General features: G+C 30.7%; 6 protein-coding genes and 1 long non-coding RNA gene across 9 annotated transcripts; all 7 read left to right on the top strand.

The window, feature by feature from the left end:
* The first annotated feature begins 33 nt into the window (after positions 1 to 33).
* Positions 34 to 777, top strand: LOC109598013 (rhamnose-binding lectin-like). Its single transcript, XM_049970493.1, has 4 exons — positions 34 to 197; positions 250 to 279; positions 332 to 503; positions 563 to 777. Exons 1-4 carry the CDS (start codon positions 152 to 154, stop codon positions 705 to 707), a joined length of 393 nt encoding a protein of 130 aa, XP_049826450.1. The 5' UTR covers positions 34 to 151; the 3' UTR covers positions 708 to 777.
* Positions 778 to 1,331: 554 nt separating this feature from the next.
* Positions 1,332 to 1,769, top strand: LOC109598014 (uncharacterized). Its single transcript, XR_007548825.1, has 3 exons — positions 1,332 to 1,460; positions 1,515 to 1,544; positions 1,598 to 1,769. It is a non-coding gene; the product is annotated as an uncharacterized LOC109598014 (long non-coding RNA).
* A 1,136-nt stretch (positions 1,770 to 2,905) lies between these two features.
* LOC109598020 (D-galactoside-specific lectin-like) lies at positions 2,906 to 4,047 on the top strand. The gene is made up of 6 exons (XM_049970491.1): positions 2,906 to 2,998; positions 3,055 to 3,084; positions 3,182 to 3,211; positions 3,262 to 3,433; positions 3,485 to 3,588; positions 3,649 to 4,047. Exons 1-6 carry the CDS (start codon positions 2,953 to 2,955, stop codon positions 3,672 to 3,674), a joined length of 408 nt encoding a protein of 135 aa, XP_049826448.1. The 5' UTR covers positions 2,906 to 2,952; the 3' UTR covers positions 3,675 to 4,047.
* Positions 4,048 to 5,040: 993 nt separating this feature from the next.
* On the top strand, positions 5,041 to 6,246 carry LOC109598016 (L-rhamnose-binding lectin ELEL-1). Of its 2 annotated transcripts, none has more exons than XM_049970492.1 (5): positions 5,041 to 5,629; positions 5,684 to 5,713; positions 5,777 to 5,948; positions 6,003 to 6,106; positions 6,159 to 6,246. In XM_049970492.1, the coding sequence occupies exons 1-5, from the start codon at positions 5,584 to 5,586 to the stop codon at positions 6,194 to 6,196; spliced, it is 390 nt and encodes a 129-aa protein (XP_049826449.1). In that variant the 5' UTR covers positions 5,041 to 5,583; the 3' UTR covers positions 6,197 to 6,246. The 2 variants fall into 2 exon arrangements, with proteins under 2 accessions (XP_049826449.1, XP_019869386.1); XM_020013827.2 differs by having other exon boundaries at positions 5,042 to 5,629; positions 6,172 to 6,246.
* Positions 6,247 to 6,276: 30 nt separating this feature from the next.
* On the top strand, positions 6,277 to 19,414 carry LOC109598007 (acetylcholinesterase). Its single transcript, XM_020013818.2, has 3 exons — positions 6,277 to 6,452; positions 8,531 to 9,113; positions 17,832 to 19,414. Exons 2-3 carry the CDS (start codon positions 8,732 to 8,734, stop codon positions 19,283 to 19,285), a joined length of 1,836 nt encoding a protein of 611 aa, XP_019869377.1. The 5' UTR covers positions 6,277 to 6,452; positions 8,531 to 8,731; the 3' UTR covers positions 19,286 to 19,414.
* Positions 19,415 to 21,171: 1,757 nt separating this feature from the next.
* Positions 21,172 to 22,448, top strand: LOC109598009 (FUN14 domain-containing protein 1). 2 transcript variants are annotated; one of them, XM_020013821.2, is made up of 4 exons: positions 21,172 to 21,467; positions 21,519 to 21,714; positions 21,833 to 21,949; positions 22,083 to 22,219. In XM_020013821.2, the coding sequence occupies exons 1-3, from the start codon at positions 21,313 to 21,315 to the stop codon at positions 21,911 to 21,913; spliced, it is 432 nt and encodes a 143-aa protein (XP_019869380.1). In that variant the 5' UTR covers positions 21,172 to 21,312; the 3' UTR covers positions 21,914 to 21,949; positions 22,083 to 22,219. The 2 variants fall into 2 exon arrangements, with proteins under 2 accessions (XP_019869380.1, XP_019869379.1); XM_020013820.2 differs by lacking the exon at positions 21,833 to 21,949 and having other exon boundaries at positions 21,175 to 21,467; positions 22,083 to 22,448.
* Positions 22,449 to 23,998: 1,550 nt separating this feature from the next.
* Positions 23,999 to 27,372, top strand: LOC109598003 (nucleolar transcription factor 1). Its single transcript, XM_020013813.2, has 7 exons — positions 23,999 to 24,796; positions 25,136 to 25,266; positions 25,319 to 25,573; positions 25,629 to 25,750; positions 25,827 to 26,546; positions 26,603 to 26,870; positions 26,925 to 27,372. Exons 1-7 carry the CDS (start codon positions 24,415 to 24,417, stop codon positions 27,003 to 27,005), a joined length of 1,959 nt encoding a protein of 652 aa, XP_019869372.2. The 5' UTR covers positions 23,999 to 24,414; the 3' UTR covers positions 27,006 to 27,372.
* The last annotated feature ends 46 nt before the right edge of the window (positions 27,373 to 27,418 follow it).

Genomic DNA, 27,418 nt, shown 5'->3' with positions numbered 1-27,418 from the left:
TATTTTCATTAATTTTTTATTGCATTTACCGTTTATTTTCAACCTTGGCACAATCAAAACTGATTGGTTATTTTTTTTAATTTCTGGCGTACTCCAAATAATATTATTTTAAGATTCATTCCACGTTAAAACAGTAAATTAGACAGTAAATATGTTTCACCATTATTATATTTTATGTACATTGTTTTGCCTGACTGGTAAGTTTTTGTAAATGTTGTAATGATTTTAATGTTCCAGCATAAACTTTAGTTGCAGGTGGAACACAAAGTAGTCTTATTTGTAAGTAAAATAAAATAACCTAAGATTACTGTTCACCAATAATTATTTCCAGCACAAGACATTACAATTTGCGAACATGATACTAATTACATTAAATGTCCAAAAAATATGATAATTAGAATAATATCAGCAGCTTATGGTAAATCCCGTAATGACAACTCTTGTGGTGATAGCACTATCGTAGAATGTTATGCTTCATCATCCCTAGCGAAAGTGTTTAAAAAGTAAGTGAATACATTGTAAAATTAAAATTTTATTTATATGTATTTTATTTTTATTGTAGATGCGATGGAAAAAATCAATGTAAATTGCGTGCACACAACCGTGTCTTTGGGGATCCTTGCAGCTATGTAAAGAAAAATTTGAAAGTATCATTTGCCTGCGAAAAAAAGCAACAAGTGACCACTGAATTAGATATATTATATTAGAAGGGTTTAGTCTATACTTTAACATGAATGATATTAGTAATAGCATTTTAGGAATAGTTTTCAAGTTATGAAATGATTTACACCCAATAATAATTTTACTAGAAAAAAATCCAATTAAATATCCTTATTTATAGTTATAAGTATATGTTTTTGTCAAATAAATTTAAATATATAACCAGTTAATCAGCCTTCTTAATTTTTATTACTTTTATCATTTATTTTTAACTCTAATACTATTTATGTTGTTCTACCTTCGTAAATCGTAGTCCTTATTTTTTTCTCTCATTAACTTTATTATTATTATTGTATTAAGATTATTATGACAGTCTCAGATTAATTCAAAAAATAGTTTATAAATAAGATCCAATAAATCAATAACTAAGATTTCTGTTCACCACACGATGTTCTTAGCATAAGAACAAATTTGTGAATTACACATAAATAGAATAAAAAAACCAGGATCTGTTTGAAAATTGGTGGATGCGTCCTGGAGTAACACTTGAGGGTGGCATTCACTTTTCGATAGAACTATTAATGTTTATAAAACTATACGTATACACAAACACATTAAAAAATTTGAGTATATTTAATTCAACCTTGATATTAATCCGGTTGAAAGGTTATTATTTTATCTTCTGCCGTACTCCGAATAAAATTATATATTTATTTCGTTTCACACTTAACCAGCAAATTGCACAGTAATAATTATGTTTCGCCACACGTTTATTTTATTTTCGTTGTTTTGCCTTATTGGTAAGTCTTATTTTTTTTTAAACGTAACAATTTTAATATTCTGTTATGCTTCAGCTGCAGGAGAACACAAACATAGTTTTATTGGTAAGTTTAATTAAAGCAACAACCCAAAACTTCTATTCACCAAATATTTCTAGAACAAGAGCTTAAAATTTGCGAATTTGAAAGTAATAAAATCAGATGTCCAGCAAATATGGTAATTAGAATAATATCTGCTGCTTATGGTAAATCTGGAAACGGAAACGTTTGTGATGAAAAAAAAAACATAGAATGTTATGCCTCATCATCTCTACCTATTGTGCATCAACAGTAACTGGATACATTATAAAAATTAAAATTTATATTTATCTATATATATTATTTGTAGATGCGATGGAAAAAATGAATGCGGATTGGATGCAGGTAACAGTGTTTTTGGTGATCCTTGTTTCGGTATAAGGAAACATTTAAGAGTGGCATTCACCTGCCAACCGGAAGTACCAGTACCCAAATATGTTAAATAGAAGGGTTTAGTCCAAACTTTTACGATATAAGACGTTTGAAATATCATTTTAAGAATAGTTTTCAATTAATACAATTAAACGTTATGGTTTACATCGAACAAGAGAATCCTATTATTATTATAAAAGTAATTTAGTAACTCAATATTTATCTAAACATTTTGAAAATAAGGTAAAAATGTTATTTTAAACTTGAGAAAAAATGTGATTCGTTTGTAAATCGAAGTAAAGTAAATGTTTATAATATATTTTATATAATCGTATTTTAAAGTAACTTTGTTCTTATTTCATCATTTTACTAAAAAATAAAAATATAAATATGCAATGGAATATAATTAAATACAGTTGTTTATATTTTTATTGATAATTTAATTAATTATTAAGTTTTATTACATTTATTGTTTATTATTATACATGTATCATTAATTTATAATCCTTAATACCAATCAATTGTTTATTTCATCTTTTATCACGCTTTGAAGAAAATTATTTTCATTTTAGTCTTATGTTTATCAGTAAATTAGATTAGATATTATGTTTCAATCTTCGTTTGTTGTATTTTTTTTTTTTGGTTTTTCTTAAGAGGTAAGTACTTTTTTTCCTATTTTTCATAATATATAATCATATGTATTATTTATTAAATATCCTCTCAGTGAAAATATTAAACCCACAATATAATTTTTATATTGGTATTTACTAAAACTAAACTACTAAAACAAAAAAAAAAATATTGATATACGTTTGGGTCACCCTGTACACTGTTACAGATTTGTATCATAGTATTTTTCATATAATTAATATTTTGTTAAAATCCTTAGAATTATTGGAAACATAAATTAAATAAAAACACATTAAATTTTAATACGTTTTTGATTTGTATTTTTATTATTACTGAAATATCTTTACATCAAAGTTGAAAGGTTATATTTTAAATATGTATATATAACTGATATTGTTTATATTTTCATTACTAATAAAACTAAGACAAAAATATGTTTTACAAACATTTTGTTATATTTATGGCATGTTACATAATTGGTAAGCCTCACATTTATTTATTTGTACATATTTATTAATTATTTTACTTCCCTTAGCCACCAATGGATATCAGGATAATTTTATATGTAAGTGTATCCATTTTTAAATAAGGTATAAACGTAAATAAAATCATTAATAAAACATTTATTTGTATACAATTACTAATTATTTTATATCCCTTAGCTACCAATGGTTATCAGCACAATTTAAAAAGTAAGAATAACAATTTTACAAATAAGAAAAATAAATAAAATTGTTTGTAGCCAAAGAATTGATAGTTTGTGAAAACGATTCCAACTTAATACAGTGTCCTCCAAGAACGACAATCAAAATTATATCAACAAATTACGGCCGATCTGGCTCAAGGAATGTCTGTGGTATCTCAAAAGATGTGCAATGCTTTGCCCCTTCTTCTATATCAATCGTTTTTCAAAAGTAAGAAGGCAAAACAAAACAAAAAGGTAACAAATTATATGTTGTTTGTAGATGTGATGGGAAAAAGGGATGTTATTTAGAGGCCAACAATGGAATTTTCGGCGACCCGTGTCCCAATGTTGGTAAATACTTAAGGGTTGCGTACATTTGTCAATGTGAGTAATAATATGACTTTCTTTTCTTCACACTTTTATAAATTGAATTTTGTTTTACAGCAAAGTCACATCTTGATAAATTTTAGTGAATTTTTTGGGACATTAAGTAACTTTATATTAAATTGTATTTAATTTAATAAAAATCAATTTTGTAATTATAAAATGTTGTTTAATTTTCAAAAAGAAAGTATGTATTTGTGTATTATGCAAAGTGTTTCTAAAATAGGTGGTCAAAATTAGGAATCAGGTGGGACAGGTCCAATAATGAAGAAAATCTAAAGAATTCAGCTTATTATAAATAAAGTAACTTTAATTTTGAAAGGGATTCTACTGATTAAATATGTGTCATTTAATTTAACATTAACCCTTTGTGTAATACTCTTTTTGTTTTATAATTCAGTTTTTATAATTAGAGCCACAAATTTTAATAAAAGTATTAAAAGTCTTTAAAAACTTCAACAGGACACTTATTATAGAAAGCTTCAAAATATTCTACCTCATCTACCATATAATCCAGATTCAACCTCACGTGATAATATATGTATATTGAATATTGATTTCACTTGACATGTGTGAACCTCTGATGTACTGTGTTCTTATTAATTTACACTATTGGTAAGTTATATTATTATTGTGTCTACTTATTAACATATTTTAAAACGTTGTAGTCACAGATCAATACCAACCCCATTTTATAGGTAAGGCATTTTCACATTCGAAAGGTAAAAAGGACATTTTGTATATAAAAAATTTAAAATTTCTTATTGTAGTTGTGATGGAAAAAATGAATGTGTTTTTTTAGTAAATATTAGTTTTGTGAAGCAAAACACTTTACGCCTGTCAAAGTATTTAAACATTGCTGATTTTTTATTATTTTAATTCTTCAAAATTCAAAAAGTAATTTATTTTTATTATTCCATGAAATATATAATGTAAATATAGTTTCCAATATTAACTGATTAAATAATATTAAAATAATTTCTAGGAACCATACATGTTGTTTTATTTATACAGATGAGCTGACGTATAATGTTTATAACAGTAATTGTAAAAAATCTAATTACATTCAGGCTACACTGCTCCAAAAAATTACTGCTCTACAAAAATAATAATTGATTATTATTCATTGTTATCTAAAATTGGAAATATAAGGTACATAAAAATGTTTTTCCTTTTGAATTAAAGAAAAAATAAAAATAATTTAATTATAAAAAATGGCTTTTAATGTTTATTTTTATTGAATATTTATTATTAGCATTAAGGGAACCGGAAAGTATTGTCGTTTTGTTACACTAAATTCAAACGAATAAAATTTCACGTATTATTTTTAATCAATTATATAATCATCCTCGTTATCAACAACCTTTTGCCATCTAATGTGTGAAGTTTTCAATCCCGGACCAATAAAAATCAATTGATTTTTGAGTAAAATATGTTGAGGTGGCATATTTGGAGAAAGAAACTGTCTTTTGTGTTTTAGATTATCATATAGGACCCATTTTTCGTCTCTAGTGGAACAATTCGTTGCATGTGACGGCTTTGTTCTAGATTATAGGCGACCCAAACACCTCCAATGTGCTGTAAATGTTTCTGGATGGTCGACCAAGATTGGTTAAGGGTGTTTGACAGTTCTTCGATTGTTTGACATGAATTTGCTTCCACTTCTGCCCTTGGTATGCCATTGTGTAATGTCGTTGATCTTCCTGATAGATAAGTGTCAGAAAGATCAAAATTACCGGAGCTTTACTTGAAAAACCATCAGTGGTATTTACTAACGTATAATGAACTAGAATAAATATCGCTTAATTTCTTAGATCAGTGTATTTAATTAACAAGAACACCTCCCTTTATAATTTTATTCAATATATACAGTGTTGGTATTTTCCTCCTACTTAATATTATTAAGCTGAAAGGTTAAGTTTTTTCAACACATTTCTTCATATACCAATAATAGTTTGTAATTCCCAACGCATCAGTAAACACGCCGAGGAGAAGATGCTTTACCAAATCATTGTTGTGTTTATGTTAATCCACATCCTGGGTAAGTCCCGAATTAATCCGTCAAAGTTAATTTTAAACATTCATGTGTTTTCAGCCGCAGACGATGGGAAACACAGTTTTATTGGTAAGTTGTTTTTTGTCGTCCAAATTTACAACCTCACACTAGCTAAAACTTTCAATTTTTAAGCCCAAGAAATGAAGATCTGCGAAAATCAAAAAAATGCAATACTCTGCCCGACGAACATGATCATCAAAATTGTGTCGGCCGTTTACGGGAAGTCCGGCCCCGATGAGATCTGCGGCAGCAAAGCAAATGTGCAGTGCTTCGCTGCGGAGGCCCTTCCTATAGTATTCGAAATGTACTAACGTAATTTGTTGTTAAAAAACAAATTGTAACTTATTAATTGTTGTAGATGCGACGGAAAGAACAGATGCGAGTTGGAGGCCAGCAACAAAATTTTCGGTGACCCCTGCGAAGGCATACCGAAGCACTTGAGGGTGTCTTACACCTGCCAATGTGAGTAACCACTGATATTATTCTATAATATAATGTTAATAATAATTAATAGTTTTATTTTGCAGTTTTATGGTTAGACCAGAGATTTAAGTCAGATAAGGAAAATTTTTGAATTCGTCAATAAACTATATGCATTTTTACCATCACGTTTTATTGACCAACCCAAAAAAATAGATTTCAGGCGGTATCTCAAGATTGCTTGACCCCGATACGATGTTTGACCTAATTAAGAAATCGTGAGAAATGCGATTTTCTTCTGTGACAAGATCCGTTTTACGGGAGCGTCGAAAAATTAAACATAAATTTCGAAGGTGTGCCATCACGCAAGTTACTTTTTTCTTTTTTAGTAAGTAATATTCGTTAATTATGTTGAAGCTTTATACGCCCTTTATGCATATTTAAAACATACCAACTTTATTTATAATTTAAAATAATTCTCTGATAATTTTTGAAATTATTTTAGTCACCCTAGTTTGCACATAAAACAAGTATTAAATTACTATACTGATACTAATTTCATTTTTTTAATTTTAACCAATATTTTAATTCAAATTATAATTATGATATTTCACTCAATTCTTCATTTTAAATCAAACCTTTCCTTCCAATTTTGTTTTTTATTGTCAAGTTTTTAATTGTAATTAACGTAGTTTTATTTAAATAATCGTTTTTAAATTTTATTTTTAATATTTTAATGTTAATTTTAATTTTAATTTTTGTAAATTCCCATTCAAATTCAAATTCTTATTTTAAATTTGACTTATAACTGTAATTATAGTTTTAATTATATGAATATAATTCTAATTCTATATTTTTAATTTCAACTTCAATATTTTAATTTTAATTATAATTATAATATTCTCATTCTAATTTTAATACATATTTTACTTTTTTAATTTTATTTTTTTTTTTAATTTAACTAATATTTTTGTTTTAATAGGCATAGCTCAATTGAAATTAATTAATTTAATTTTTTTAAATATTTTAATTATAATAATTTAAATTTAATAATTTCAATTCAAATACCAAATTCCAAAATAATTCCAAGATTCCAAAATAATTCCTAAATCCAAAATTAATTCCAAAATAACTACAAAATTTCAAAATATTTCCAAAATTCCAAATTAAATTTCAAAATTCTAAAATTATTCCAAATTAATTCTAAAATTCCAAAATAATTCCAAAATAATTCTCAAATTCTAAAATAATTTCAAATTTCCAAAATTATTCTAAAGTTCCAAAATAATTCCAAAATTCCAAAATAATTGTAAAATTTCAAAATAATTCCAATATTCCAAAATAATTCCTAAATTCCAAAATAACCACAAAATTTCATAATATTTCCAAAATTCCAAATTAAATTTCAAAATTCTAAAATTATTCCAAATTAATTCTAAAATTCTGAAATAATTCCAAAATTACAAAATAATTCTCAAATTCTAAAATAAATCCAAAATTTCAGAATAATTCCAATATTCCAAATTAATTCCTAAATTCCAAATTAATTCCAAAATAACCACAAAATTTCATAATATTTCCAAAATTCCAAAATAAATTTCAAAATTCTAAAATTATTCCAAATTGATTCTAAAATTCCAAAATAATTCTAAAATAATTCCAAAATTACAAAATAATTCTCAAATTCTAAAATAATTTCAAATTTCCAAAATAATTCTAAAATTCCAAAATAATTCCAAATTAATTTCGAAATTCAAAAAATAATTATAAAATAATCCCAATATGTCAAAAATCAAAAATTCTAAATTAATTCTAATATTCCAAAATAATTCCAAAATTCCAAAATAATTCCAAATTAAATTCCAAAATAACTCAAAAATTTTATAAATTAATATAATTGTAATATTTTAATTCTAGAAATTTAATTCTAATTCTATTTCAACTTTTAATTTCAATTATAATATTCTAATTTTAATTGTAATTCAAATAATTTTATTTCTAATAGTTTTATTTTACTGTTTTTAATTTTAACTGATTGTTTTAATTTCAACTTTAATATTTTTATTCTAATTACAATGTTTTTGTTTTAAAGTACATTTTAAATATAAATCATTTTTTTTAAATTCTAATTATAATTTTAGTTCTGATTAATTGTAATTCAAATAGTTTCATTTTAATATTTATTTTGTAATTTTAAATTTATTTTTTGATTTAATTCTCATTTGATTATTAATTGTATTTTAATTCGAATTGTTTTATGTACTATGCGTAAAATTCTTCAAAATCTATAAATCTGATGTTACACCTGAATGAAACAAATTGCACCCAACATTTGTTTAATGTGTCGCAATAACGTGTTTGTCCTTTTTATGACTAATCCAATAGTGTCCTAATTTCATTTTCCTGAAAACAATACGGCTGTCACCTTTATCCATTTAATCGCCGCCCGTACTGTTTACATTCCAGTATGAATGTCAGCATAAAAATCTGACCCATTTAACTAAAAATCCCTAAATTGATCGCAGTTAAACCTAAAAGGCAGGGGAGAGAAGGCCATCACGCAATATTTCGCTCTAAACAAAATCACAGCCGTAGACTCGTGCAGTTTGTTCCTTAGTTCACCCCAAGAAACGACTCCGCACGGAACGAAGCTCAAACATTCACGACATGACGCGATTTATTTTTGTTTTCCTTTCGACGTTTTGTACATGTTACGCCGCCAAGGATCCGCCAACGGTTAACATACCGAACCAAGGCACGATCGTCGGCAGGGAGGTGTCCAAATTGAGGATACAGAGGATCACAGGCTATTACGGCATACCCTATGCACAACCGCCGATCGCCAATTTGAGGTTCGCACCGCCGGTGACCGATCCTTTGCCGTTCTGGGAAGGGGAGAGGAACTCGACGGACTATTATCCTTCGTGTCTTCAGACCAAGGAAGATTTTAAGCAGTCCGAGATTCCGTTCCTTCAGTTGCTCTCCAAGGACCTGGAGTTCGGGCAATTGGACGAGGATTGCCTTTATTTGAACGTGTTCGTGCCTCAAGGTGAGTTTCTGGCATGTTTCTCATGTTTTGCGTTCGGTTTTGTTTATACAATTCTCACGCAGAAGAACTCAATTAAATTATGTTCATGTACAACTGGAGTTTGTTTCACACCACTTTCTGGTTTCAGTGAAATTTTACTTTAATATTTAGCCACTTTCATGACTCATTGGTAAATATAGCAAGAATTTAATTTATTCTATATTTTTAATACGAAAAACAGTTATAATTTACATGCAAGGAGAAAATATGCGTGTTTATTTAAATAAATATTTTAAATACATAATTTTAAGGACAATTAAACAGTTATTATTTTATCATTGTGATATATGATAATTAGGCTTATTATTGTTATGATATTCAATTAAAATTTAATTTATTGTATAATTTAAATACAAGAAAATTGCTACAACACATATGCAAGTAGAAAATAAAATTAATTATTATTAAGTCTAATGTTAGCTTCGATAAAGTACATTATGTTGGTAAATTCTTTATTTAAATGTATATATAAATTACATATTTGTAAAGACAAATTACTACAAGTTAGTATTTTATACTGGTGATATTCATTTGAAAATTTGATTTACTCAGTAATTTAAATACGAAGTAACTCAGTTATTGAAATTAAAATATTTATCTAAAAATGTATTTTAAATGAATATTTTTAAGGAAAAGCTGTAACAAATAATTTTTGTCGATGATTTTCAGTTAAAATTTAGTTTATTGCATACTTTAACTACAAGAAAATTTATACAACTCACCTTTAAGTACAAAAAAATAATAATTATTGTTAAGTTCAGTGTTAACTTTGATAAAAGTTCATTATGCTTGCTAAATTCTTTATTTAAATGTATGTATAAATTACATATTTGTAAAAACAAATTACTAAAAGTTAGTATTTTATACTGGTGATATTCAATTGAAAATTTGATTTACTCAGTAATTTAAATACGAAGTAACTCAGTTATTAAAATTAAAATCTTTATATAAAAATATATTTTAAATGCATATTTTTAAGGAAAAACAGCAACAAATAATTCTTTGTCGACGATATTCAGTTAAAATTTAATTTATTGCATACTTTAAATACTAGAAAATTTGTACACCTCACCTTTAAGTACAAATAAATAATAATTATTGTTAAGTTCAGTGTTAACTTTGATAAAAGTTCATTATGGTTGCTAAATTCTTTATTTAAATGTATATATAAATTACATATTTGTAAAGACAAATTACTACAAGTTAGTATTTTATACTGGTGATATTCATTTGAAAATTTGATTTACTCAGTAATTTAAATACGAAGTAACTCAGTTATTGAAATTAAAATATTTATCTAAAAATATATTTTAAATGAATATTTTTAAGGAAAAGCTGTAACAAATAATTTTTGTCGATGATTTTCAGTTAAAATTTAGTTTATTGCATACTTTAACTACAAGAAAATTTATACAACTCACCTTTAAGTACAAAAAAATAATAATTATTGTTAAGTTCAGTGTTAACTTTGATAAAAGTTCATTATGCTTGCTAAATTCTTTATTTAAATGTATGTATAAATTACATATTTGTAAAAACAAATTGCTAAAAGTTAGTATTTTATACTGGTGATATTCAATTGAAAATTTGATTTACTCAGTAATTTAAATACGAAGTAACTCAGTTATTAAAATTAAAATCTTTATATAAAAATATATTTTAAATGCATATTTTTAAGGAAAAACAGCAACAAATAATTCTTTGTCGACGATATTCAGTTAAAATTTAATTTATTGCATACTTTAAATACTAGAAAATTTGTACACCTCACCTTTAAGTACAAATAAATAATAATTATTGTTAAGTTCAGTGTTAACTTTGATAAAAGTTCATTATGGTTGCTAAATTCTTTATTTAAATGTATATATAAATTACATATTTGTAAAGACAAATTACTACAAGTTAGTATTTTATACTGGTGATATTCATTTGAAAATTTGATTTACTCAGTAATTTAAATACGAAGTAACTCAGTTATTGAAATTAAAATATTTATCTAAAAATGTATTTTAAATGAATATTTTTAAGGAAAAGCTGTAACAAATAATTTTTGTCGATGATTTTCAGTTAAAATTTAGTTTATTGCATACTTTAACTACAAGAAAATTTATACAACTCACCTTTAAGTACAAAAAAATAATAATTATTGTTAAGTTCAGTGTTAACTTTGATAAAAGTTCATTATGCTTGCTAAATTCTTTATTTAAATGTATGTATAAATTACATATTTGTAAAAACAAATTGCTAAAAGTTAGTATTTTATACTGGTGATATTCAATTGAAAATTTGATTTACTCAGTAATTTAAATACGAAGTAACTCAGTTATTAAAATTAAAATCTTTATATAAAAATATATTTTAAATGCATATTTTTAAGGAAAAACAGCAACAAATAATTCTTTGTCGACGATATTCAGTTAAAATTTAATTTATTGCATACTTTAAATACTAGAAAATTTGTACACCTCACCTTTAAGTACAAATAAATAATAATTATTGTTAAGTTCAGTGTTAACTTTGATAAAAGTTCATTATGCTTGCTAAATTCTTTATTTAAATGTATATATATAAATTACATATTTGTAAAGACAAATTACTACAAGTTAGTATTTTATACTGGTGATATTCAATTGAAAATTTGATTTACTTAGTAATTTAAATACGAAGTAACTCAATTATTAAAATTAAAATCTTTATCTAAAAATATATTTTACATACATATTTTTAAGGAAAAACTGCAACAAATAATTTTTTGTCGATGATTTTCGGTTAAAATTTAATTAGTAAGTATGCAACTTTAAATACAAGAAAATGTATACAACTCACGTTTAAGTACAAAAGAATAATAATTATATAAATTACATATTTGTAAAGACAAATTAGTACAAATTAATATTTTAAAGTAATGATATTCAATTAAAAAAAATTGATTTATTCTGTAATTTAAATACGATATAACTCAATTATGAGAGTTAAAATCTTTATATAAACATAAATTTTAAATAAAACTACGACAAAAAATTATTTATTGACGATATTCAGTTAAAATTTAATTTATTGCATACTTTAAATACAAAAAAATTGCTACAACTCACACGCATGTAGAAAAAAATAATAATTGTTATTAAGTTCAGTGTTAACTCTGATAAAAAATTCATTATGCTTGCTAAAATCCATATCAAAAAACAAATTACTACAAGTTAATACGTTATATTGATGATCTGATTAATTTATTCCATAATTTAAATATAAAAAACTGTTACAACTCACATGCAAGTAATAATAATTATTTTTTTCTGCTTGTATAATTAATAATCCTTATTTTTTCAGTGTTAACTATGATAAAAGTTAATTAGACAAATTCCATACAATTTGAAAAATATTATAATTTTTCACTACACCATTTATTGAGTTTCACAGATAAAAATAAAGAAAATAAATTGATAAATATAAAAAATATTTTTAAACATTCTCTTTTAACATGAATTTTTACCTATGATATTCATCAATATTGATTTAGTTGACCTTTACATGATTAAAAATTATTTTTGTATTAGAACAAAACAATTAGCTTAATATTGACATGGATTTTAAACCGGAAACAGAAACATTAATTCCATAATTCCAAGTATACTTTTTTACATTTTTAAAATTTAAATTTTGAAACAAACAATTTAATTTCAAAAACTGACACTTCCAAGAGAATACTTTAAATTAATTATTAAATTATCCGTCATGAAACACACCAAATTATTGTTTTCTTTTATTAAATTAATAAAACAAGTAAGACCCCTTTATATAGAGCACATCAATTATTTTTGAGCGACACCCACTCTGAAGAAAATCACTTCATCAGTCAACAGGTGTTATATTGTTTAATTCGGCGTTTCCTTTCTCTACTTTGGGCTGTTTTATTATTTTACATAACAAAACGCACGTTGCCGTAATAAATATTAGAATTATTCAACACATCGTTTATCATTTAACGTTTTCGCAATAATAGTATGTAACTGTGTTCACTTCAAGATTTACAGACGATTTAAATCAGGAGTAGTAGTCAGACATACGTATACGTCAGTAAGAAATCCATATTTACTGAATAAATTTTCTCCATCTAACTGTTAAACTGTATATGTTTAAGCTAATTTATGTGCCAGTACCGACTGTTCCCGTTCTAATAAACGCAAACGTTTTTATTCCTATAACTTACTGTCCATCCAAATAATCCAGTTTTATTGCACTGTTAAGATGTCCAATAAAGATAAGGACAACGTAATACTTTTTACAGTTCCTAAAAGTGTTAAATATTCAGAGATTTGTCGCGATAGAAATTCGCAATTAACACCAAATTAAGACCACGCAAAAATTAGTTTATTTAGAATTTTTGAGCAGTGCGGTAGAGTGTTTGTGTATTAATTTTTATAATTGTATGCGTATTTTTTCAGTTTTTGCACGTATACCTCCAAAAGTATGTCATCTACTTGCTATCTGTGAAAAAAGCCTCAACTATGATTCAAATATTCAAATTTATATCCATCTAATTAGCTGTTACTGAAATATTTTTAATATGTCACCATCTACATGAGAGATAAAATTTTCAAATTAGTCTCTATCTGTGAAAAAAATTAATCAACCATGCTTCAAAATTATTGAAATTGTCAACATCTGTATAAAAATAGTTCAACTATTATTAAAAATTTTCAAATTTATCGCCCTCTGTACAGGAATAGCTCAACTATGATTCTAAATTTTCAAATTCATCACTGTCTAACTTAACTGTCACTAAAAATTGTCTAATATGTCACCATCTACATAAAATAAAATTTTCAAATTAATCTCTACCTGTGAATTAATCAACCGTGGTTCAAAATAATTAAAATTGTCATCATTTTTGTGAAAATAGTTCAACTATTATTCAAAATTTTCAAATTCGTTACCATCTAAAATTAACTTAATTATCACTAAAATGTTTCTGATATGTCACCATCTATATGACAGATAAAATTTTCAAATTAGCTTAGAATTAATCAACCATGTGAATATAACTTAACTATTATTCAAAATTTTCAAATTATACGCCCTCTGTACGAGAATAGCTCAACTCTTATTCAAAATTTTCAAAATTGATCTCTATATTAGTTCAAAATTATTAAAATTCTCATCATCTATGTGAAAATAGCTAAACCATTATTGAAAATTTTCAAATTCGTAGACGTCTAATTAATTAACTGTTATTAAAAATGTTCTGTTTACATCTATATAAGAGATAAAATCTCTATCTATGAGAAGGATTAATATGGTTCAAAATTATTAAAATTGCCATGATCTGTGTAAAAATGGCTCAACTACTTTTCAAAAATTTTCAAATTTGTCGCCATCTGTTCGACAATAGCACAACTATAATTCAAAATTTCCAATTTGTCTAATTAAACAGAAATTAAAATATTTTAAACCGTCATATTTCCTACAGTAAAGCACTTTTTCCGATTAGTTATTTTATTTCACAGTTTATAAAAACAGAAATTAATTTGTCACGCTTGAAATTCCATCTAATTATGAATGACACAGTTTAAAGCATTGTCGCATGTCTCTGAAGCGTATAAAACGTTGCGATGCATCGTGAGGTTGTGTGCTATTGACACTTCCAGCAGGAATTTGCATTTCAATTAATAATCATTAGCAGCAATGATATTTGCATATCCTTATTGTCTGTCTGTTTTAAATATCTTCACATATGTTATAGCAAAATTGTTCGCGGGGGAGTAATAAAATCCTGTGCAACACGAATTGGAGTATGTGGGCGTGAAAATGTCGGGCGTGATTGGACCACCTTACTTTTCCCATGTCATTTTATTTTATATTCCAATTAGTGGGGGCAAGTTTTATTGCAGTTATGCTTTCTGGGTCGAAGGTTTTACATAATGAATTGCACTCTTTTTATTGCTTCAATTATATTTTTACAAAGAAAATCATAAAAATGTAATATAATACTGATGGTTTCAAAAGACTTATTTGAGAATATCTTTTAGATCTTTGTTGAAAAGCGTTGGTATTTGGTTGTTTGACCGATATAACAGTGACGTGGAGTATTTTTATGAAGCCCTAAACCAGATAGCATCTACTTTCCACACTCATATAGTTTATTTAAAGATATCAGACCGATTTCCATATATTATTTTCAATGTCAGCATGAAGTTTTGTTGAACCAATCGCAAAATCGATATGTAGTTACTGTTGGGTTTTGCGAATGACATAAGCACGAAATCAATAAAGCAATTTTGATCCTGCTTGCAGGATACAGGAAATGTAAAATAACCTAATAACCCAAATAAACTTTTTATGATTTAATTACCCCCCTTTTTAAAATGGGGCAATTCGAAATTGTGATAAAGCCATGAATATAACATTTAACTACCCCAATTCCCATAATGTCAAGTCCTGATATTTGACATAAACTCGTCTGCTGAAGGTTAATTGTATTTGCAGGAAAAACGTAAATGTAAGGTCAATGTTCTGTGCAAAAACAGAATAAAGAAAAAGTTTTAGGTAATGTTTGCGGAGAAATTATATTATAATGGTGGTTGGGGGCATTTTTAATCTGCTTTAATTATTCACAACGTTTGCACTTTACGGTTTATTGTTCAGAATATGGCATTTCATGCTTCCAGCACGGCTGTGAATATTTAAAGTTTGCATGCGAAAAATCACATCGTAATAAATTGATTTGTGTGACATGTATGAGAAAATTCACAAGGCAAGTCGCAGTTGTTGGAAAACATTGTTGTGGGTGGTTTATCTTAAAGGAGTTTTAAATGAATGGATTGAATGTTTCATTGTAAAATATGAGGAAAATCAATATGTTATGCATAAAGGACAATGTCCGAGGGAAATTGCACCAGCCAAGGAACTCATTATTATTCTTTATATTAACATAAGACTGTAAACTTATGCGCCACATTTGGTCAGGCACTTTGTTAACAAGATCATTTTTAAATGAAATTAATTTTACATTCAGGGGTGGCCAGAGAAGTTATTTAAAGTTAAACATTTCGTTAGATATTCCATAAAAGGATTTAATTCGAATTTTGTTTGATGGTAGTTCAATTATGTCATAGGGATTTAACAAATTTTTGGCTAAAATATTTAATAAATAAATAAAATTTTAAAAATAACAATAACAACTACTGTCTATTTTTAAAAAATGTGCACCTCTGAAATTTATGACAGTAAATCTTTTAAAGAGAAACTGTAGACACTGGAATAGCATATTTTTCGTGTAAAACTAAAAAATCAATCGTCTTAATCTGGTCTAAATTATTGAACAAAAGGAAAGGAAACCGTCCAGTTCACGTAACCCCTTAACCGGAAAAATAACCGACATTAAACCCCAACAATAGTAAATCAGTGTTCGACGAAAATTTATTATCGCACGATCCGACCCCCGGTCATTAACAGCGGCTTCAAATTAGTTAACCTTGAGGCCCCACAATGCAGCAATAGTTTTTCCAGTAATTTTTGCTGCAAGGTATGCGATTGCAGGATTAGATTCCGTAATCGGTTTATGAACGACGCCAGTCGCATGTATATAAAGCAAATGTACCCGAACAGGACCGGACGTCACTAGCGTTAAACGCCGGTTTATAGCGTGTCTCTCCCTCATTACAATTCCCTACAGCCCTCGATGCACGCACAGGCCGACTCAAAAATTACCGCCCATCCAAATCAGTAGCGTAACAAATCCAAACCCTCCCCAAAAACAAATTATTAGTTTTAGTCAATTTCAATAAACGAGTGTATATTTTTAAGCAACCAACGAATAGAGGGCGACACATTCAATGCGATAACATTAGACAACCATTGTAACACCTACGTAATCAGCTCTGTCGCACGAAACAAATTAGACTATTTAAAACTACTGTAAGTTCATGTATTTTTTATCGTCCGGTTCAAAGGGAGGTTTTATTGTCGTTATCTGTCATTGTCAACCGATAAAATAAGATGACACGGAAAGGAAATGTAATACAATGTAGTAACGAAAATCAGTTAATTTATTTTACTTATCTAAATAATCTTAATGAAAATACTTTTGCCGTTGGCGTAATTAATACAAACGAAGTTAGCAATGCAATTACTTTGATTTGTTTGCTTTCATGATGCATTCTTATAACAAATTAGTTATTTTAAATTGATTTTACGTCATGCACTTCTTTAAAAGGAAAATAAGTCATGCAATCATGCACCAATATTTATTTATTGGAGGTGCAATAACCTACAATATGAATCACCACACCCTTGAGTCAAAAAATATTTGGCACTGACATGAACGTTAATTTGTCTGGGGTATTATTAATACAATTTTCACCTTGTAATTTTTGGGACTAAGGGATGACCTTAGCGTGCCAAAGGCATATTTAATCCAACCAAAAAAAATATCAAACCGTTAAAGTTGCAATTCCAACCGTTAATGAGGAAAAAATAAGTCAGGCCAGTCAGACCAACAAAAAGTCGTAGTAAGGTCATTATATAATGGCTCTATGAAAATCAACAGGTAATATTCAAATTATCATATCTAAAACGCTAACTAAGCAACACGTAAAGATTGGAATGTTTCGTTCGCATTTGTGTTAATCCTTACTCAGTTACAATTTGTGTTATAGTTGAATTGTTGTTTGTCTGCAGGAACACCTCCAAAACAAGGTTTTGCAACAATAGTATGGATTCACCCGGGCAATTTCACAACGGGCACCCCTGCGATTTGGAATCCCCACACTTTAGTCTACAGACAGAGAGTAATTGTGGTGACTGTAGCCTACAGGATGAACATCTTAGGATTCTTGACAACGATGGACGGCGAGGCTCCCGGCAATTACGGACTACTGGACCAACAAGCGGCGATGTTGTGGGTGAAGAACAACATCAAAATCTTCAACGGGAATCCCGACAACATTTGCCTGATGGGTTACGGATCAGGAGCCACGAGCATTGGCCTCCACATGATCAACCAGGATTCACGTCAGCTCTTCCACAAGGCCATAGCCATGAGCGGCGACTTTTTAGGTAACAACGTGGTGAAATACCCCCAAGAAGACAAAACCATCCTCGACCGACTCGCCTCGAGTTTCGGTTGCATCAGAACTCCCACTTCGCAACTCATGGACTGCCTTCGAAGAGCAGATGCGGAGGCTTTGGTGCAGCAGACTTCCAACATAGACTGGAGACCGCTTATCGATTTCGGCCTGAGCAACAATTCCAAACCGTTCCTGGCCGAGGTGCCTAGGACTTACTTCGAAAGGGGGGACTTCCATAAAATACCGTTCCTGACGGGCTACACTAACATGGAGCTGGTTCTGGAACTGAACGGTTTGGAGGAGAAAAACACGGCGCAGCAAAACGTCTCCGTTGAATACCTCCAAGCACTGCTTGCTGACATCGTTAACAATGACGTACCTCAAATAAACGACACTGAAAATTCATGCCTTTACAACTACGACCACATTCTCGATGCTGTGATGTTTTTTTATTCACCCACCACAACCATTAAAGATTCCGACGAACTGAAGAAAATAGTAGCCAACTTTGCTACCGACAAAACCTACGCCTCTTCCGTATTTTTACAAGCCTCGTACATTAGCAAATCCCAACCAACCTACGTCTACAGATTTGACATGAAGCCGAGCAGCGCGGCCGCCATCGAAGAGTTGCCACTTTGGGTCGGTGTGCCACATCTCTACGATCTTCTGTACGTTTGGGGCGTACCCTATTGGAGGACCGATCAAGACTGGGACATCAGAGACAAAAGAATTTCTGACACGATAATGTCGTTCTGGACCAATTTTGCTAAATATTCGGATCCCACCGAAAAAAGCATCTACCCCATTAAGTGGGAACCTTTCACTAAAGACAATCCTGGAATTTTGATGATTGATGCTACCTTCAACATGAGCAACCCCGGAAATCTCAACTACAAGACGTTTGAATTCTGGAACGATTATTATCCGAAAGTCCTTGAAATTGCGACGCAATGTTGCAACGTAGCTGATTCAGGATCTTCCATTTATCTAGACAAACTTGTTTCAACTTTGATAATGACAGTTCTAGTATTTAAAATATGTATGAGAAATTTTAACTACTAAATTAGTGCCTTTAGATTTAACAGCCTTTTATAAATATGGACTAAGTTGCTTGTAATATATTATACACTGATAATTGAATTATTATACTATACAGAATTTTAAAAAATGTACAAATGTACTTTTATTAATTATGTAATTAAATATTATTGTAACTAAGCTTTTGTTTAACTTATACCCATATATTTTTATATATTTATACATATATAATAAAAATTTTAAATCGTTCATTCAAAAATTTATTCATAATGAAAAAGCAATTTAAAAATAGTTTAATTTTATATAAATTTACGTTTCGTTTTTGTTAACATTATTTCTTTATTGTCATAAAGTCAATCAATACAGAATAATCATCATCCGTCTCCCACTTCCCCACTTCTCCAGTGCCACTTCCCCTCGTCTACCAATACTTCTTCCACTTCCCCACTTCTCTTCCCCTTCTTCCCCTCTTCTACCACTCTTCTCTACTTCCCCACTTCTCGTCTCTTACTTCCCCCTCTTCTACCATCCTTCTTCTTCTTCCACTTCCCCTCTTCTACCATCCTTCTTCTTCCACTTCCCCTCTTTTACCATCCGTCTTCCTCTTCCACTTCCCCTCTTTTAACATCCTTCTTCCACTTCCACTTCCCCTCTCCCACTTCTCCTCTCTCACTTCGCCTCTCTCAATTCCCCTCTCCCACATCCCCCTCACACTTTCCCTCTCTCAATTCCCCTCTCCCACTTCTCCTCTTCCACTTCTCCTCTCTCACTTCTCCTCTCTAACTTCTCCTCTCTCACTTCCCCTTTCTCACTTCCCCTCTCTCACTTCCACTCTCTCACTTCCCCTCTCCAACTTTCCTCTGCCACTTCCCCTCTCTCATTTCCCCTCAACCACTTCTCCACTCCCATTTCCCCCTAACACTTCCCCTCTCTTACTTCCCCTTAACCACTTCCCCTCTCTTACTTCCCCTCAACCACTTCTCCACTCCCATTTCCCCCTAACACTTCCCCTCTCCCACTTCTCCTCTCTTACTTCCCCTCTCCCACTTCCTCTCTCACTTCCCCTCTCCAACTTCCCCTCTGCCACTTCCCCTCTCTTACTACCCTACTTACCCTTTCCAACTTTCCTTCTTCCACTTCTCCTCTTCCACTTACCCACTTCCCATCTCCCACTTCTCCTCTTCCACTTCTCCTCTTCCACTTCTCCTCTTCCACTTCTCCTCTTCCACTTCTCCTCTACCACTTCTCCTCTACCACTTCTCCTCTACCACTTCTCATCTACCACTTCTCCTCTCCCACTTCTCCTCTCCCACTTCTCCTCTCCCACTTCTCCTCTCCCACTTCCTCTCTCTTACTACCCCACTTACCCTTTCCAACTTCCCATCTCCCACTTCTCCTCTTCCACTTTTCCTCTTCCACTTCTCTACCACTTCTTCTCTACCACTTCTCCTCTACCACTTCTCCTCTACCACTTCTCATCTACCACTTCTCCTCTCCCACTTCTCCTCTCCCACTTCTCCTCTCCCACTTCTCCTCTCCCACTTCTCCTCTCCCACTTCTCCTCTCCCACTCCCCCTCTATCAATAATTTTTTATGTTAAATAATGGTGCTAATAATAAACGCATTTCTGGCATCAAAAAATAATCTGTGTATTTATTGTTTGTTCTCTGAATGTTATTCAATTTTACAAATGAAATAAATAATTAAAAAAACAGGTAAGCTGTATAAATATATTTACACAACAAATTTGAATTTTGTGCAAGTTATATGCAACCCAAATTACACGTCATTAATTTTTACAAGTAAATTGTATCAACTATAAATACACATTATTTTTAACTTGTATTATTCTGCTTGTTGATACGCATTTAGCATTAATCCAAAGACCAACACAAATCGATGTGCAAATTTTAAAATCATTAAGATCATGCGCATTTGACGTTAGGTGTCACATTTATAAATATATACATCGGTGAGTTTAACGCAATAAAATTAACTTGTGACAATAGAAAACCCGAGACTTTTAACAAGTAATAATAAGTTTACGTGATATGCCCGTTAAGAAGGCAAAGGAAGATCTGAACAAAGAAATTATCAGCATGGCTGACGTAAATAAAGAGGCGAAGTCATTTATAGAAAAGATCTTGGGTGATGTCAGTAAAACTTCCGCATCAAAGCAAATCGTCTTGGGAGCTTCCACCGGCTGGTAAATGTTTAACCGTTATTATTGTTTCAATTGTACAAACGTTTCTTGTAGGGTTACTGGTTTTCTGGCAATGCGAGTAGGCAAAACTGCAGCTTTAGCTTTGGGAGGAGGCATTATATTGTTGCAAGTCGCTAACGAAAAGGGCTACATTAACATAAACTGGGACAAAGTCAACAGGAATCTGGATAAAGTAGCCGACAAGGTAGAACAACAAGTGACAGGACAAGGGCCGTCATGGGTTGACAAGGTGAGTTGAATGGCATTACAGCATTACCAAGGGACCAAACCAAATGACTGTTCTATGTACCAGCTGTAATTCAATATGCTTTACCCTGTACTGTTTTTCATTTTAACCTTAATTTTAGGTCTTGAATTTTGCTAGACATAATACACCATTTTCTGCTGGTTATGTTGGTGGTTTTCTCATTGGTTTGGCATCCCATTAACAGCAAATTAACAACCAGTTCTCATTTTATGTATAGGTATTCTTTTTATGTAAATAAATAAGTATTTATAACAGCGACTCTTTTATTTCAAACAAGCTATTACTAGCTTTTGTATTGTTAAACATGTGTCATCGTCTTTTGATAACATTGTTTATTTATTGTTTTGTAGGCGGAGCGTTTTGTAGATAGGAAACTAGACCAAGCTGAAGATAAATTAAAGAAAGGCAAAGGAAAGGCCAAAAACTGGTACAATAGTCTTCTGGGCGAACAGTCCTGCTGTAAAGTTACTGAAATTCACATTTTCTTAGTCTCATTTGTGGCTGGCGTTGCCATTGGCATTGGGACTTCGTAAATATTTAATAGCAGACTTTTTCAGTTAACAAAAAAATTTAGTCATATTAGGAAGTCTGAAAATCTAAACTAAGTATTGTTTTTAATCTCATTGAGCGTATGAAATATCGTTTTATTCGTCAGTATTTATATGTATTTGCACAACTTGTGTATTGTATGTATTAAATTATACTAATTATATAAATTACTCGTTTTTTTTTACCAGGCATATGAGAGATTTTAATACTATACTTATCCTTTTTATTAACACAAGATTGTTTGTTAATATTTAGCAAATATAGCATCAAAAATTTTTAATTGACATATCTTAATATTATAAAACAATATTCAACCAAACAAAAATTAATTATAACTTTTAGCTCAAAAATTTTAAAAAATTGTACAGTAACTTTCAACCACCAGCCTTATCAGGCAACATATTTTCTGTAACTGGTGTTAATATTGATAATGGAACTTCAGCAACAAATAATATTTAATAACAGACTTTAGATTTAGTTAACAAATAATTATAGTCAAGTAAGCTCTTTAGCATAATCATAGCTACTTTTTAAAATATTTAATATTTTAGCTGTACCTCTTAATTTAATATGAATTGATAATATATCACTATTATTGTTTTATACAATATTATATCTACTATATTCTTATTCTATAAAATGTTATTAATAATTTTCTGAATTGAGCTGGCCATAAATATAGCAACTTTAATTTTGAAAGGGAGTTTTAATGATTGAATCTGTGTTATTTAATTTAACATTAACACTTTGTATAATATGCTTTTTGTTTCATAACTATGGCCCATCCCCGTGGCATAGACTCGACCATTTTCAATGAGTTCATTTAAATTTGTCGAATTTTGATATAAACGTGATCCCACATGTTTTCTAAAGGGTTTATATCTGGAGATTGTTTTATATATCCCTGCCCATGCCAGAAAAATTGAAGCATCCTCATAACATAACTATCTTTTTTATAAATTAAATTTAGACTAGTCACTAAAAATACACGTTCCCACTGTTCTGTGGTCCAGTAAATGTGATCCTAAGAATTCAAAATTGGACTTTTTAGTCTTTATTTTTAATTATTACATATATTATTAAATAAGATAATTTTGTGCTGACAGTTTATTCTAAAAAATTAAATTCGTAAGAATATTTGATTTTCAATTTTTCCACAGATTTTAAAAGGTAATTAATCCAGCCTCGAAGTGGGAGACTTTTACTGTCTCTCTCAAAATTCAGTCGGAACAAACGCTTTTCGATAGGAAATTCAAGTAAATACCATAAAAATAAAATGTTTTTGTTTTTTTTATTGTTCTATATAAGATATGCCTCACCAGGCTCGAACCTCTGGAACCTCTGGAGCCGCCACTGGTGTGCTATTTTTTGGTACATGAAATGTACTTTAATTTTCTTTAAATACTTTTACATTACAAAAATTATTTATAACGAGCAAGGCATACGAAAAGCATAAATGACCGAATAAATAAATAATAAAACTTGAATTCATTTTGGACTGTGGTTCAATTATTTTATTATTTGAGTCAATAGACTAAATAAATATTATTATTAAATATTAGTTAAATTTTTCGACAAAAATATTTACGTTTAATAATGTATTGTTAATGTTGTTATTGTTATTATATAAAAAAAAAACTGTTTAGCTCTTGTGCGCATATGCACATAAACAACCACAGTACAATATCAGAGCCGGACTTACACCACGTAGCACCGTAACCGTTTTACCGTTGAAAAACGTGCTTCGTAACCGGAGAGCGGGTTGTGTTTGTGGCCGTGCTACGTACCCCGCGCAAAATTCAATTTTTTAGTTGGCCAAACTGCTACGAAAGCAAGAGGGGTGTGAAAAGTCAGTCCGTGTGTGTGTTGCCGTTCAAAATTAATAAATAACCCGTCGAAAATCAACGCCAAATCAAAACATGTGCAAAAACTAAATTCGACTGTGTACCACGCACGCGATATAACCTAAAAAAAATTAGTCCGCCCGCACCACGGTGTGCGCCAGTGAAGGTTCGGTGTGCACGTTTGACGCCATACATTCAGTGTGCTATCAACAAAGCGCGTGTCCCTATTTCAAATTGTTATAAATGAAAATCGACGTATAGGCAAAGGTTTTCGATTGAGTTACCCGCAATGTCCGCCAAAAAGTCGAAGAAGGACAAAATTAAGTTCGAAACGGACGCAAATCATCACGACGATATGACTGTTTTGGTCAAAAAGTCTAAGAAAAAGGCGGTCGTGGATGAAAGTGATAACGTAACGAACAGTAATGATAAACAGAGCAAGAAGAGGAAGAAATCTGTGGAGAACAACAACACCGAGATGGATGTGCTGAATGGTGAACTGGTTAAAAAGAAAAAGAAGGACAAAAAGGCCAAGAAACGGGACGAGTCTCCCGCGGAAAACAATAACGACCGCGAAAATGGTGTGGTACATGTTGAAAAGGACATTAAGAAGGAGCAACTGTATGAAAATGAGGACTTGGATACAGAAGAGGATAATAAATCTGAAGCTGGTAAACTTATATACTAATTTTGTGTTTGTTACTGTTCTTAATCCTTTTAAACACAGTGGAAAAAGGAATTAGGTAAAAAATAATTAATTTGTACTTACTTCTTTTTCAACTGATTGTTTTATTTTCTCATATGTATCCCAGATATTGGTGTATTTATTATTTTTGCCAACCTTTGTTGTGGCTTTTTATCTGCTGAAAAAAAATAAACACATTCATTGCACACCAAACATCAACAAACTTTCACAAACTTAATTTTTATGTTATTATATAATCCTTAATTAAATCAAAACCCTTATTTTGTTCGTTAGTTACCTATTCCTTCAATAATTGTATTTGCAGATAAGAAAAAGGAAGAACCCATGTGGTCGAATGATGACCTGATGCAGTTAGTTGAGAAAATGGAAAAAGTGATACCAGACCAAGATTCGATGGCATTTTCGACGAGAGCCGAAAAATTACCTTGGGAAAAGGTCAGTTGACTACATTAATAAATACGTAACCACTAATTCCGTTAATTTTCAGATTGCCTTCAAAGATTATTCGATAGAAGAGTGCAAAAGAACTTGGAACTTATTGTCGAAGAAAATTAGGAAGTATCGACTGTTAAATGAGGTGTTAAGTGATGCCAGACAACTGATACTCCATCCCCCATCTACAACAACAAGAGGCAAAACCAAAGCTCACCCAGACATGCCCAAACGTCCCCTGTCGTCGTACATGTTGTTTTACCTAAAGAAGAAGGACGAGTACATGGCTGAGCATCCAGGCATTGAACTGGTAATGTGGTGGTAAAATTGTTCTTTGCAACCCCCTACACTGTATTATATTTTAGACTGAAATATCCAAGGGACTCGCATTAATTTTCAAGAACCTCCCACCAGAAACGAAGGCGGAGTACGAGCAGTTAGCCGCCAAGGGCAGGGAGGAATACGACATTAAACTTAAGGAGTTTTAGTAAGTACCCAAGCTTAACCGCTTGACACAGTTCGTTGTTATGCTCCAGTATTTTATTTACATTAAAATTGTACAGTAGGACTCACCCAGAGTTTGAGCAGAAGGTGAACCAGCAGAAATTGGCCAAACAACGGGTACCAAAGAAGCCGCCCGCGCCGTTCGGCCTATACCTCCAGTCGGAAATGGAAAAGGAAAAGGTGACGGAAGCCGAGAAGACTCAGTTCAAAGAAGTGTGCAAGGAGCGATGGAAAAGCTTGTCAGATAAGAAGAAAATGCACTGGATCAGTTTGGCAGAGGCTCAGCAGATCGTCTACCAGAACGAGCTGAAGAACTACAAGGAGTCGCACCCGGACTACGAGGGCACCCACGGCCTAGTGCTGACCAAGCAGGAGAAACAGATTAAAGAACGGATTGCTGGGAAACCCACCAAGCCGCCGAACAGCGCCTACTCCCTGTTCGTGCGGGAGATCCTGCAATCGGAGAACGCCAAACAACTGCCGGCGAAGGAACGTTTGAACTTCGTGTCGGTGCAGTGGAAGACCTGCACCGAGGAGGACAAGCAGCGCTACAAGGATGAACACACCCAGATGATGGAGCGCTACAAGTTGGACTACGACGAGTACTTGAAGTCGTTGCCGGAAGACCAGCGCGACAAGGAATTACAGAAGACCACGCCGAAGCGGCGCAAGATCGAAGAGCATTCGGAGGCGCCGAAGCGGAAAAAGCGGAAGTCGGAAGAGCTGACCGCGTCGCCAGGCGAAATGTCCAAATTTCAAGAACCAGTACAACCTCCCATGTAAGTATATATGAATCTCCGACTTGTTGTGATTTAAGCACGTCTTTTCGTTATAGAACTGCTTTTAAATACTTCGCCCAAAACTACACGGGACCCTTGAATCCCACCCAAGCTTGGAAGAAGCTAAGCTCCGCGGAGAAGGAGAAGTACGAAGAGGAGCTACTGAAGGCGAAGCACGGTTACATTGCCGCGTTCGAGAAGTTCCTCAAGAGTCTTACGAAGGAGCAGTTGGAAGTCTTCTCGCGCACCAGGAACGAGGCCAAGCAACGGGAAGCCGCAATGATTAAGGAGGAAGAGGAGGCAGAAGATGATAGCAGCGAAGATGTAAGATCAATTTATCATTAACTTAACAGTTGGTTGATTTTAAAAAATTTACAGGAAAGCTCCGATTCAGAGAGTGATTCGGAGGACGACGATGATGATGATGATGATGATGATGATGGAGAAGAAAATGATTGAATACTGTTTCTTTTTTAAAATTTCGAAAGCCAATCAACATAATCACTGGAGTCTAGGTTTTGTTTTAGATTTAGCTAAACTCGTTTTTAGAGTTTCGAGAAATCGAAAAATTATTTTTGTTTTAAAGAATGTTTTACTTTATTTAAACTGAAAATATACTAATTAGAACCGTAATCAATAAGTACTAGACAAAATGTAAGTGATTAAAGTGAACTTTGGTTTTCCAGAAATTTTACAACTGCCTTTAAAGAAGAACATATAATATAAGAGACTTTTAATATATTTTGAAACATCTTTTGATTATTATTATTATTTCGTGATGGAAGTTTTATTTTGTTAATGTTTCTGATAAATATGTTTTTAGATATTTGTGTGTTTTAATAAATGCCCTTGTACAAAATTGTAAGTTGTGA

The sequence above is a fragment of the Aethina tumida genome, chromosome 1 (assembly GCF_024364675.1).
Source record: "Aethina tumida isolate Nest 87 chromosome 1, icAetTumi1.1, whole genome shotgun sequence".
In the NCBI taxonomy this organism is placed as follows: domain Eukaryota; kingdom Metazoa; phylum Arthropoda; class Insecta; order Coleoptera; family Nitidulidae; genus Aethina; species Aethina tumida.
The sequence above is the reverse complement of the archived record's forward strand: the minus strand, read 5'-3'. Positions and strand labels throughout refer to the sequence as shown.